The sequence below is a fragment of the Ipomoea triloba genome, chromosome 2, assembly GCF_003576645.1.
Source record: "Ipomoea triloba cultivar NCNSP0323 chromosome 2, ASM357664v1".
Taxonomy (NCBI): Eukaryota; Viridiplantae; Streptophyta; class Magnoliopsida; order Solanales; family Convolvulaceae; genus Ipomoea; species Ipomoea triloba.
The window spans coordinates 6,626,641-6,640,877 of record NC_044917.1 but is presented as its reverse complement, the minus strand read 5'-3'; the positions used below and the strand labels follow the sequence as shown (position 1 = coordinate 6,640,877).

Here is a 14,237-nt window from a genome sequence, read left to right as displayed (position 1 = left end):
ATGGGCCATTGTATTTGGTATAATCATAGTTTAGATATTAAAATTACTCATACTTAACAACAAGGTCCCGTAGCTCAGTTGGTTAGAGCGTTGGTCTTATGAGCCGAAGGTCGCGGGTTCGAGCCCCGCCGGGACCATTTTTTAATTTTCTTTTCCTCCCAAGTATGGGCTCAGCCATGCTCTCTTGATGGGCCAAGGACGGAGCCTATTGGGCCTTCCGCTGGGGGTTTTAACAACGGGATCATTCTTTCTTGATGGACCAGCCCGGGATCATTATCCTATTGATCTTTTTCCTCCCAAGTATCGGCTCAGCCATGCTCTCTTGATGGGCCAAGGACGAGAGCTTATTGGGCCTTGCAGCGCTGGGGGTTTTAACCACCAATAGTTATACCATGGACCCATTACAATTTACATACTCAATGCTCTTTGAATTATGAATATTCTGTATGTAAATTGTGTATCTTGAACCCGGGTCCAAATAATAATTTTCCTAATTACATTATTCTATTTATTTGTTGTGGGGACCACAAATTAAAAATAAGTATATTATTTGAGTATTGAAAGTACATTATTTTGTATACTATCAAATAATATACATTTAGTACATAAATAATGTATTTTTAGTATATTAAAAAATTTATATTAGTTTTCAAAAAAAATTATATTATATTCAGGAAAGTATATTATGTGTATACTAATACTATAATAATGTATATTCAGTACACAAATAACATACTTTTAGTATATTAAAAATGTATCTTGTATTGATAGTCTACACAGCTGTAAGGACCATGATCGACACAACAATTTGTCTTAATAATGATGTTTCGTAGCTCAGTTGGTTATAGAACATTGGTCACAAATGGTAGTCGTTATATACTGCAACGCGTCTTCTTTTTTTTTTTTTTTTTTAGTGATACTGAAATGGAACTACAATGTATATCAAATGAAACTGAATAGCATGTATCACATCTGTAGTTGAATTAGAATGATACTTTAATGATGTTGTAATGAGACTAAATATGTATAAAATAAATCTGAATAGCATGTAACAACTTATTTCATTATTCAGATTTATTTTTTTTTTCTTCTCAAAAAATAAATCTGAATAATGAAATAAGTTGTTACATGGGCCATAACGTAATTTATCATTTACCATTGTTAACGAAAAAAATCAAATGACATCATTTTTCTACATGGTCTATGATGCTACTTAGACAATGATCCCCAATAAATTTACAGAATTATCTCTTTCAAGTAAAATTAGATTATATACACACCAAATATAACCTTTGGCAATTGGCACTTAGACATCATAAAAGGCCATCAAAACCTGGCGCTTAGCAATTATAAAAGGGCAAAAGGCCAAGCCATCCCCATTGTGGTGTCGTTAATCACAACGGTTAAAAAAGCATCAAATTATTCGAATAATTCAATTTTAGTTAACTTAAAACTTACGAGTAATGTTTTCAAAAAAAAAAAACTTACCTGTAATTAATGAATATACAAATATTATGTGATTTATTTCAAATTATGTAATTTTGAATAATATTTATAATATGTTATTTAAATCACGTGAATAAAATTATAAAAGTATCAATAATATGATGTTATAATAAATTAAATGAGTTAATTGATGTGTCGAATGAAAAGTCACAGTGTCGGCCCGGCAATGCTTAGTGGTTGGGTTTGAGATAAAGTTAATATTGTTGTGTGTCACTATATTGGATAATGCAATAATATGTAGTTAAACAATTAATGATAAAAAAAATTTATTTGTACTCTTAAATTCTACTCTTACATTTATTTATTTTTATAAAATATTAATGTTTATATTTTTTTAAGACCCACAAGATGAAAATAACTAAAGATTCATTGTCAATTTGTCACATTAATAAAAATAAATAAATGAGTGATAAAATAGAATACATGTAATAGAACGATATATACTTCTAGGCTAATTTCCTTAAAGTTGTCAAATTCATTACGTTTACTCGTGCAATTCGATGTTTTGGCTGTCAATTTCTTCTGCGTGGCAGATGATGACGTCTAGCTACTTCTGCAATTGGGATTTTTTTTTCTTATTCTTAAAAAGTTATTCTTTATTTTCATATCCTACGTGTAACATTATCAATATGATTTTTTAAACAAAAATACCATTCTTTTATATTTATCAGTTATTTGTGAATTAATAAATTTTACTAAATTACTACTAATTAATTTGGTAAGAAGATGTTAGGAAGAGAAAAGTTTCTTTCACTTGTAATCCATTATATTAACTATAGTGAGATTTTTACTTTCAATTTTCGACTTTGATTTGTATTATACTACTTTTAATTTTCAAACTTTTAAAAATATTACACTTTTAGTCTAAAATATTTTTAAATATAATATAGACCAAAAGTGAATTAAACCTTAAAAAGAATTCACACACAATAATAATAATAATAATAATAACAATAATAATAGAAAAAAAAAATGTAGCATACTTATTAGCTGCAATTAATCCTCAAGTTGGTTCAAACTCCACTACCAATGGTAAAGTTGGAATGTTGACTAATATTGCAATATGATTATGATGATCACAGCTCATCTATTGATCGACTACATGTATATATAGTTGCAGGGGTGGACATTATATCATTTTGTCATTTTGTGTGTAAAATTCTATGGTGTTAATCGATATATATTGCATCGGGTAAAACTAAAAGTGAATCGGATGTAAAAGGTTTTAAGGTTTGTATTGAATGTCCGTTATAATAACTTTTAAAGTTTTTAAATTGTATCTGATGGAATTGAAATTGTAGTCTTTCTCATATACATATATGGTGGTAATTATATATGTATATATATTGTGTGTAACTTTAATAATATATTCTTTTACAAATTTTAATTTGTGAACAAAAATATTAAATTAGTTCTTAAAAGTTTACAAATAAAATGTTATATTGAAGTAGTCTAGTCACAATTTATGTAGTTATTGGTTGCATGCCCTCTGTTCTATTCATCGTGTACAAACAGAAATAAAAATTCCAATAAAGTACTTGGTTGAATGCCAATTATATTATATTTATAATAATTTATAAATATGAATAAAGTTAGGTAGCTACTTTATCCTCTAAAGTCGCCGCATATATTTGAGTTGGCACTTTTATTCTTGTATTTTTTTCAAAGGACAATCCACTATGACTAAATTTCTAAAGTAGTTGTTAGGGGATGCAATCAATAATAGAGAGAGGTGCGATCAATAATATATAGCAACGCTATGAACCAGTTCCTCGGTAAGTAGTGCTCGAGAGACAACCTTTGTGTATTCAAATTTCTTAAAAGGTTTAATTGTATATATATATTTTCATACAATCATACCTTATTTTTAATGTAGTACCAAAATTACTTAAAAATTATCCATTTTGAGTATATAATATGTCACATTTATCTTCTCAACTAAGAAAATTCAAATCCACTATGATGCAACCCAAATTAGAAGTAGACACCACTAAAATTATATCACAAAACGAACATTTTAAATGTCAATTTAGTTAATTTTTCTAACACTTTTAATGTCTCGTGTATGTTAAAGTAAATATTTTATTGTTGAAATAGTTTAATCAATTTTTAATATTTTAATAGGTTTTACTAGTTATTTACGCGTATTGTGCGAATGGAAATAATGCCCAATGTTTATTTTTAAATAAGTACTTCAAAGTATATTAATGTAAGTTTATATAGGAGATGTTTATGCATAAGTAATTGAATGTTGAATTTGTAACCGATGAGACAGTCTCACAAAAGTGTGACACTTTAATCAATTGTACGTATTAATTAAAATTATAACACACACACTCATAGCCACTACCCGCAGGTGATACTATACTGTGTAAATCCTATTTATGTACAATATCCATAAATCACACAGAAAAAAGTAAATCACAATAGAAAAATCATGTGCAATGAACGTGACGTGCAAAGTGTTGGCAAAGAGTTACGCAAGAAATACCATCTGTAATAACTCGGAGAATTGTACTCTACCAACTCATGACCACTCAGCTACCTTTGGAGTCACTATCAAGTCACTTCTTTGGTGCTACTTTAAATCCTTTTCCTCTCAAATTCCGGAAGGAAAAACAATTGGATGTCGGTAAGAAATATGTGAGGCTGCCATTTGGATAGGAAGTGGGAAAATCTATTGACAAAATTATGAAATAAAATATATATACTCCAATAAATAAGTACTAGTGTTGAAAAAGATAGAAAAATAGATCGGATCGGAGTAGATTATATTCTAAACTCAAGAACTGCGGAGAATTTAATTGACTTAAGAATATACACAACAAATTCTTTTTGCTCGAATGTTTATCTGCTTACAAGATTTCCAATATTGCTGCCACCAACATTGAACCAGAAGAAGAAAACAAGAAAAAACACAACACTTCCATATTGTCAGATCATCTGTCTTGTCGTGTCCTAAGTTGAATTCCCACTAGATTTGTGACAATAATAATGCCTCATCTCAACTATGGAATTGGATAGAATGTGGAAACTGTAAGCATCATATCCAATCTTTTCATCTCTATATAAACAGCATATCAGTTCCCAGCAAATCACCAATAACCCATCACTTTTCAAGCCCTTTTATTAAATTAAATCCCCTTATTATCTTGTTCAACAATATGGCCAGTTTTATGAAGAGTATATGTTTAGTGGTGGTCATGTTATGGATGGTTTTGGCGAGTGTGGAGGCTCGGGTTTCGGATAAATTCATGTCTGGTTTGAGGTTGCATGAATTCGGGTTGGATGAACAAAAAATGGAGTATTATAGGAGAAGGGCAATGCTATATAATGCTGGAATTATGAGAGAAGCTCCAGATGGACCGGACCCTGAGCACCATTGATGCATATCTGCCATGAACACATACATCTGCACGATCATATCACCATGTTTTTATCATTCACGTCTCTCAACAAGATTACTTCAATTCTGTAACTCAGTAATTTCTGCGTGGTAAATTATGGACAATGACAGTTTCAACTGTCCTTATGTAACTGATTGAAAGTTAAGTATTAATATAACCATGTTTTGCACCAGATAAAGTTACGTTGTTTCTTTTCTTAGACAAAGTTTGCCAAGAAAGTTGCTGCAAGTTTATGCTGATCGATATCGAATATGAAATTGATATTACAACATTATTAAACAAAATCAAAATCTAACTACTACGTATCATTCAATATTCATCACATCCAACCCCAAAATATCTTTGCCTACAAAAGGTGATGAAATCGCTCGTCTCAAGAGTCACCGCATCACCATATATCACTTCACCACCACCACCACCACTATACCAGTAACACCATCAATACTACTACTACCACCATTTATATTATTATTATTATTAATGTTGTTATATTCCCAACAAAACAATTAAAATGTTAATTATACAATTTTGCTTTAAAATGAATCAAACATACTAAAACAATTTTCTGGAGTGCAACAAAAAATTAGAAATGAAAATCTCAAAAATGACTCATTTTTAAAAAGCCATTTTTCTAGTTTTCAAATACACCCTTAATCATACACAGTTAAACTAGTCAATTGATCCCTAATATGGGGTTGGCTGGCACACCTTCATTCACTTGACATAAGCCCATTGAACAAGTTATGTTTTGCACTATAACAATATCACATAGTTTGATCCATTTATCACCTCTATAATAAGGAAAATACACAAATTAAAGTTCAAGCTCTCACCAACTCCATCCCATCAATTAACCTTTCGACGTCACCATTTGAACGTGTTGTTATGTCTAAAGCACACTACTAAAGCCAACACCATATCCTACCTTTATCAATGCTTTAGTCATAACCAACGACACGTACTCTCCAAATTATATATTATGCACAATTAGCAGCCTCACCACAATCAATAATGAATAACCTAATGTTATTAGTTACATTTATTACTACCAAGTAACTATTTTCCTCACCAAAGAAAGCCAGGCCACTTCCATCTGAGAAGCATCACAAGATCCACCAATTTGTTTTAAGCATAGCATTTTATTAGATCAGAGCCCTTTATTTCTAATATTCATCAGTTCCCCTTTATTTGATCTACAAATCTAATATAATCCTCTACTATATATGAATTTGTTAGCCTTAGAACTTTTAGATCTATTGGTTTTGCCATGAACCCATTGCCTTGACCAAGAATCTCCAAGGTAATGACTTCCTCCACTAACTCTTAGAGCATCTTCAATAGTTTAATTTTTGCACAAGTTTTTAGGAGCCAAGTATGAAAGAGGAGGGAAGAAAAAAAGAAAAGAAAAGAAAAAGTAATAAATGAGGACCACTCTCAAGTCTCAACGCGCTCACTGACGCTGCTGGTGCGCACCAACTACCATTTTTGTTTTCTTTTTAAATATTTGATGGGGCTCACATTAGGAGACAAAAACATATCCCAAAAATTCCAAGCCTCCAAAACCTTCCCAAAAATCATCCCAGAAATTCTATTGAGGATGCTCTTAGTGTTACAAAAAAAAATTGTCACAATTTTTTATGCTGCTAGACCTAACCCTCCTCCCTTCTACCCCTCTAAAAAAATCCCCTCTCAACAATGGAAATTAAAAATAATGACAAAGTAAGGAAATAAGAAATATATCCTCTCAAACTCTTTTGATCAGAAAAGTCACCATAGAATGAAAATTTCAGAAAATGCAATATAAGATATACGTTGATATATTTTTTAAATTAGAGAATAACAACAAAAAAACTATAAGCATGTAATATCTTCATAGAGTACCATTACGTAACTTGAAATAATGTGTTTTCATTTGAATAGATCTTTAATTTGGGAGAAGATCTTTAATTTGTGTTGTGTTAGATGTTTGTTCTAAACATAAATGAAAATTACTTTAATTTTGAAAAATGTGTTACATAATACATATGCAATATATTAGTTCCTAATTAGTTATGAATTACTTTTATTAATTTACACATTTGAGAGATCAAAAAATAGTTACAAAAATGAAGAAATCCTTTTCTTTTAAAGATCAAAGTCGCTCAAATTGAACAAAACTTAACACAATCAACATACCTCAACTTCGGCTCAACTTTTAAACCCTAATGCTGCCTCATTTTTCTCTCTAAAACCAAAAGCCTTTCTCTGCTGCTCAACTTCGGCTTCCACCGCTGGCCTCCGGCCGGAGCTCTAATGGAGCTTTGAGCCGGCGGTTTTGGTTACCTTCTATATTTGCTCTCGCTCTTCTTCCTCCCCGACCACCGTCGCAGCTCCGTCTGCCTCCGACCACCGCCACAGATCTTATTCTTCCGTTTTCTCTCCCTTTGAATAAAATAATAGTAGGTAGGTATTGAGGTTTGTGTTGGTAGTCTTGAACTCCCAACCCTACTTTGACTTTACCCACTTTTTATTTTCTCTATTATTGTGTTTTCCTCTCGTTAGTTTCACGAGCATTTTTCCTCTCGTTACTTTCACGAGCTTTTCATTTTCATTTGCATAAATCGTTTAGTTTGGTTTCGACAAGTGTTGATCTTATCCTGGGCGAGCAAAAAAGAATGATGACGAAGACCCAGATCTTTGATGAAGCTTTAAGCTCCCTGAAGGAACATAGCTTCATAGTTATTAAACAGTTTGCGATTCAAGTTTTCTATAGCATAGTTAGAAAAGTTGTTTCTATGTTTAACTATAAGGAATGGTTTATTACCATTTCATTGATTATTGATGTAAACGTTTTATGTTATGAATTAATGGAATAGCTACATTTACCTTTAAAAAAAAAATTGAACAAAACTTTTAACTAAATTAAGCAGCAATTCAACCATTAAGGCGCAGGAGCAAATGACAGACTTATACAGGTTATACTCCGTAATTGGTTAAATTATTAAAAATGAAAAAAAAAAAAAAAAAAAAAGGAAAAGCACACGTAAAAAAGAGGAAGTACGTTGCAGCGAGTAGAGTCTGATCTAAAAACGCCTCTACGAATCTACGATTCGGCTTCGCTTCTTCTCTCTGCACCAAACCCTAAAAATTCCCCCTTTACAAGAAAATTTAAATTATATTTTGTTGTCTCAATTTTTTACTCTACAGATCCTTCAACTTTTCTTTAATTTCCCTTTTCTCCCTTTTCACAGTCGAAAAACCCTAGCTAACGTTCGAATTCGATTCCTGTTTTGTGCTGTAAATCGGAGCTGTCTTCGAGTCGACCGGGTAGGGTTTTGTACTCGGGTTCCAGATCGATGGTTCTCGGAACCCTAGCTTTGTTTTGCGCTCTGTGTGGTAAAGGTTCGATCTTTAGGGAAAGCTAGGGTTATTGGGGTCCGGTTTCATGTATGGATTCGGGTAGAAATGAGCTGAATTCAAGTGAAAGGATACGGTGGGGAGATGCTAGCAGAGTCTATACCAGAAAGGGCAAAAGGAAGGCCGTTTTTATCACCGCCGACGATGACGGAGCAACAAACGCGGCCACTACCACCACCACCACGGCGGTACCCCAGGTCGGTAACTCCAACGAAGATAGTCAGAAGCAGGGGAGTGCTGATGTTCCAGAACCGATTAGGCAAACCCTAGAATCCGAGGAAGCGAAACTACCAGAGCAACAAGAACACCCCGAGGCTCCGCGTCAGGAGCAGGAGGTTTCAGAATCGCACAATTCTTTGACTCGGAATTCTACTCGGGATGGAGGCGACGGTGATGAGCACGCGGTTGTGCCCAATGGTGGAATTGGGCCAGTGGTGGAGCCGGATAATCACATAGATGAGCCAGATGGAAGAATCGTAGTGGTGCCGGATAATCACATAGATGAACCACTGTCAGTACACTGGGTGGAGACTGAGGTGGTGAAGCCTGTAATTAGTAGGGTTGAAGATAGGGTTAGGATTGATTTTTCAGGAGGGAGCTCTGTTGATGAGATTAGGGATCTTAGGAAGAAACTAGAAAGTGAGCTCTCTGAGGTTAGGGATTTAGTAAACAGACTAGAAACAAGTGAGCTTCAGCTAACTGCTTATGATAATAATAATAGTGTGGATGTTAGTATTACTGGTAGTGTTGGTGGTGTTGCTGGAGATTTTGGTGCTTATGGGCGTCCACAGTATCCCCTGAGTTGTGTGATCAAGAATAGATCTTTAGTGAGAGTGAATTCAGAGATAAGTTCAGTGGGGCATCAAAATGTTAGGCCATTTAGGCCACCAAGTATTATAGTCACTGCAAACAATCATGGGCTTAGTGATCTTGTGGAGAAGGAAAAGAGGACACCAAAAGCTAATCAGTATTATGCAAATTCGGAGTTCCTACTTGGAAAGGATCGGTTGCCTCCTGAAAGCAATAAAAAGTTGAAGACCAATGGTGCTAGGAAGAAGCATGGTGGTCAGTCAGACCATGGCTTTGGCTTCAGTTTTGGGTCTTATAAACAAAAGAATCAGGCATTCAGGAACTGCAGTGCCCTGCTTCAGAAGCTGATGAAGCACAATTATGGTTGGGTGTTTAATAATCCAGTGGACACTGATGCTCTTGGGCTACATGATTATCATGAAGTTATTAAACATCCCATGGATTTGGGCACAATTAAGACTAGGCTATCCCAGAATTGGTACAAATCTCCAAGGGAGTTCGCAGAGGATGTGAGACTTGTGTTTCGTAATGCCATGACATATAACCCAAAAGGCCAGGATGTTCACATTATGGCAGAACAGATGTCCAAGATTTTTGAAGAGAAGTGGGTGGTTATAGAGGCTGATTATAATCCAAATTGGAAGCTTCAAGTTTATCATGACCCAGATTTGTCCACTCCCACTTCTAGAAAGGTGGCTACTCCTACCTTTGTCCCTTCACCAGTTCCAGCATCTGTTCTTACTCCTCAGATGAGAACTTTTGACAGGTCTGAATCAATTGCTAGGTCTGCTGATGCCAAAACGAAGCCATCTTTTCCTTGTAGGACACCGGTTCCTAAGAAACCAAAAGCTAAGGATGCAAACAAGCGGGACATGACATATGAGGAGAAACAGAAACTTAGCACAAACCTTCAGGGTTTACCTTCTGACAGGCTTGATACTATTGTTCAGATCATCAAGAAGAGGAACACATCACTTGCACAACATGATGATGAGATTGAAGTAGATATTGATAGTGTTGATGCAGAAACACTTTGGGAGCTTGATAGGTTTGTTACCAACTACAAGAAAAGTCTTAGCAAAAATAGGAAAAAGGCTGAAATTAAACAAGCTAGAGCAGCTCAGGCTGCTCTTGCAACGGTAAGGATGTGGATCCTGAATTCTCAATCACTTTTCTTACTTTTGTTGGTGTGTATAAGGAAAGCTTATGTTTTATTTTTGTCTTTGTAGACCCCTTTGCCAGTGGTTACTGAATCACAGAACGAGAATAGAAATGGTTAGTATCTACTAAGACTATTGTGTGTTGTAGATTCATTTTCTCATTTTAGATGGATTTTGAATTATCTATTTTGATTTGTGAATAGGAGGGACAAATAATTGTCCAACTACTTGCCCTGTTCCTCCTGCTCAAGGTGATAGACAGGTGGATAATGCAATTAGGTCTAGCAGCTCAAGTAGTTCTAGCAGTGACTCTGGATCATCTTCAAGTGGTAAATGATGGTTTTACCTTGTTCATATAATATGGTGATTGTTGGGTATCATGGAAACATCATTTGTACTTGTTTCTGTGATATCGGTTTATGTTTAGATGGATATATAATCTCAGATGTATTTTCTTTGCAGATTCTGATAGTGATAGCTCCTCTGCGTCTGGATCAGATGCTGCCCATTCTCCTAGGAGTTGAATGGACTCTTCAATATTTGGAAAAGGTAATGACCTTGACACTCTTTTACTAGTCTTGTACATTTGATCACTTATGCTCTTTATAAAAAAATTACAAATTTACAACTATTCTTTTGGGCACATATGTGCGTTGCTTCCTCTTTTTATCCCCAGTCCAATGATCTTGGTGTTATTTTCAATTTGCATTACCTTGCTGTAAAGTTATAGAAATTTTGGTACATTAAGATCAGCATAGTTTTGCCACTGTACAGAAAGGCCTCCAATTAGCAACTTTGATGTATTGTACCTTTTTTTATTTTTTTGATGATTGCATGAATTTGTTCATAAAGAAACTTGAAAATGGATGCATGACAATCTGGAGAATGGTTGGTAGTAGTCGGAGGAAACCTATGTTAGTGTGTAATACTCATTCATCTATTCATGCTTTTGTCTGTTCAATCATCTAATGACTAGTGAGCCAACTTTGAGATTAATTCAGGATGAAAGACTGTCAGATTAGGAAGGTTTGGGGGTGGCTTGGGAGTTAGTTTTCTTCTCCCATAGTTAGCTTAGAAAATGCTGGATTTTCAATCAGATGCTAGAAGCAGGTAAAATGATGGTTATAGGATTAAGGTATTATCAAAATGATATTATTAGGAAATATGGTGGTATGATGAAAGAGGACAGCCATGGTAATTAGAAAGCTCAATAACAAGAAAGAAGCATGTAGTAAAGATATCAGCTCAAAAGAGAATTTCAGATTTTCAGTTCCTTGCCTGTTTGCCCATCTGTCTCTTGGTAACTTGGATTAGCTTATGAAAAGATTTTAGATAAATCCCATCTTGAATAATTTAATTTTGAAGTTTTTCTTTTGCTCCATTCAATTTAATGCAAGCAAGACCATTGTTTGATGGAATTTTATATGCCTTCAGTGCTATACGTGGTTTTTGTTTTTTGTAATGACAGACTTGATCTCCCTATCATGTATGCTTGACAACTTGTTTAACTTTTGCTTACACATTTTCTCTGCCTGGATATGATAAAGCAAATATCGTTAATTCATTCAAAACTGTTGGTTTTGCAGTTAATCATTTGATTGATTTCCATTTGGGATGAATTCACCCACGCCCCATGAACGGGTAGAAACTATGCTGGATGCAGAGTGAAGTGTCTTATTTTGAGGCATGGAAAGCTGTACAGCTCAACTAAGACCTCCTTACCACCATTGGATTTGTTGATCTGTGTTTCAGGTGTTATTTTGTTAGAAAGGCAGTGGGTGAAATATTTAATTAGGTTGCAGAAATAGTGATGCTCCTGATGAAGGAACGCTCTGTATGTAATATATTTTTTCTTTTCTTTTGGCTTTACAATTAGACAGTTAACAAAATTATGCAGTTGAATAGAAAATTCAGTATATGTAAACAAAAGGGTGCATATTTTTGTATGTTTAATCATGGTTTGGGGGGATTGGAAATTTTGCTGTGGATTGTGGACCAAATTCTCTTTGCACTCTATACTCATCATTGGCATTAGTTGGTTACTACAATTAGTTGCAGTGGAAAAAATTAGGTACATATGGGGGTGAATGGGTGATAGACTGATAGTGCTTTGAAAACCCAATCACTATACGGTGGACTATGGTCTAAAGAATAAGGTGGAATATTACATGTTTATTTTTAGTATGCTGAAAGTTTATCTTTATTATATTAAACGTAGTAAACTCTATAAATAGAGTGTAGTAAGCTGGTGGTAGACATCAGAGAGAAAACAATTCATTATTGAATTCACTTCCATAACTTCCTTCCTCCCTAACCATTTTTCTTGTGGAGTTTTGTGTTTTTTCCTAGAAAAAGACCGATACAACCGCAGGGCAGGTGTATCACAAGACATATACTTCATATGTTTCATTTTACCTGTCATGTTTGTTATTCATTCATTTCATTAATCAAGCTAACTCTTTCTTCATTACTTATTTTCTTTAGTAATTTTTAATTATTTTTAAATTTTATTTTTTTGTGTGTTTAATACGAGTAGTAATTTTAATATAGTTTCTAAATATATAAATTTTATATATTAATACTAAACTTAATATTATGAAAAAATAAATTAAAAATAACTTTATTCAAATCTCGTTAATCGAATTAGACAAATAAAGTAAGACGGAAAAAAAATTTAATTATCTATTTGACACTTTTTCTTAAACTAAAATAGATAGTACATTGTAACAGCGTCAATCGTACTAAAAAAAAATAAAAAGAAAATTTAAAAAACTACTAATTGAAAAAATCAAATAACCAAAACTTTAGAAACTGAGCTGCTCATATCCGTGCAAAAAGTAGAAACAGACACATCATCTGTTTGTTGTCAAATCTCTTCTACTCTACTACCCTAATTAAGTAAATAATATAATTCGGTTTTCAAAAAAATAAATAATATTTTTTTTGAATACAAAAACAAATAAATAAATGTTATGAAACTAAAGGAATTGCAAGCAACAACACCAACACATAGATTTGGAATGAAATGCAAGAACAATAACAAAGAAGTGCAAGAGAGAATGGAGAGAAGGGAATTTCTTATTCATCGTATGAATTGATACATTTACAAATGAAATACATAGGCCTATATATAGGCAACAACATTAACCCTTCGGTGCTCCAAAGGACACTTGAATCTTCATATGTCCAGAAATACAATAACTGAGATAATGGCCACACATTATTATTATATTCATAACAATAAATAATATAATTCACTTATTTTTGTGTAAATAATAAATTAATAATATATATCCCGCCTCTCTCTACCCAGCCAGTCGGCTACACGACAGAGGGGCGGCGCCACCACAATCCAAATGGAAAAGAAAACACACACACACCGACACACGATTCTTTGTACAAAGGCATCTTCGATGATCATAAATATTTATGGAGTTAAAATTTGACATATTAACACTTATTTTGTTTCATTTTATTTTTTTACTCTATCTCAATTAAAAGTCTAAACTGATATTTAGATTGCACATTTATATTTATATATCTTGACTTTGATACCTAATTGAAGCATGCGCTCTGTCTCAACTAAAAAAAATAATTAGAAAATGAATATTATAAAGTAAATTTAGAATAAAAATGTAAAACATTCAACTTTATATATATATTTGTCCGATTTGTGGAGTATAGTGTAATTTAATTTATGTACCTAACTACCATAAGTATGCTAAGTGGATAAATAATTATCAACCTTATCTTGTTTATATCTATGCTAAGTCATTGTTGATGGATAGATGGTCAACAATTTAGTTCTAAAATTATACATATTCGAATATTAATTTCAAAAAAAAAAAAAATTCATTACAAAAATTTGTAAGTAAACCAATAAATTTTATAAGTATTTGAATTAATATATAATTTGTAGATAAATTCTTAAGTATTTTAATATATTTTTTTGTTCTAA

General features: G+C 33.1%; 1 protein-coding gene and 1 non-coding gene across 2 annotated transcripts; both read left to right on the top strand.

Moving 5' to 3' along the window:
- Nucleotides 1-63: 63 nt before the first annotated feature.
- TRNAI-UAU lies at nucleotides 64-137 on the top strand. The gene has a single exon. It is a non-coding gene; the product is annotated as a tRNA-Ile (tRNA).
- A 7,842-nt stretch (nucleotides 138-7,979) lies between these two features.
- Nucleotides 7,980-12,279, top strand: LOC116009914 (transcription factor GTE4-like). The gene is made up of 5 exons (XM_031249107.1): nucleotides 7,980-10,258; nucleotides 10,349-10,394; nucleotides 10,483-10,608; nucleotides 10,742-10,828; nucleotides 11,866-12,279. Exons 1-4 carry the CDS (start codon nucleotides 8,342-8,344, stop codon nucleotides 10,801-10,803), a joined length of 2,151 nt encoding a protein of 716 aa, XP_031104967.1. The 5' UTR covers nucleotides 7,980-8,341; the 3' UTR covers nucleotides 10,804-10,828; nucleotides 11,866-12,279.
- Nucleotides 12,280-14,237: the final 1,958 nt, after the last annotated feature.

Bases quoted from the DNA above. Each gene is read 5' to 3' on its own strand.
- LOC116009914 (XM_031249107.1), top strand. From the start codon at position 8,342: ATGGATTCGGGTAGAAATGAGCTGAATTCAAGTGAAAGGATACGGTGG. The intron at 10,395-10,482 runs GTTAGTATCTAC...ATTTGTGAATAG, and splicing joins ACAGAACGAGAATAGAAATG to GAGGGACAAATAATTGTCCA. The intron at 10,609-10,741 runs GTAAATGATGGT...TTTTCTTTGCAG, and splicing joins CTCTGGATCATCTTCAAGTG to ATTCTGATAGTGATAGCTCC.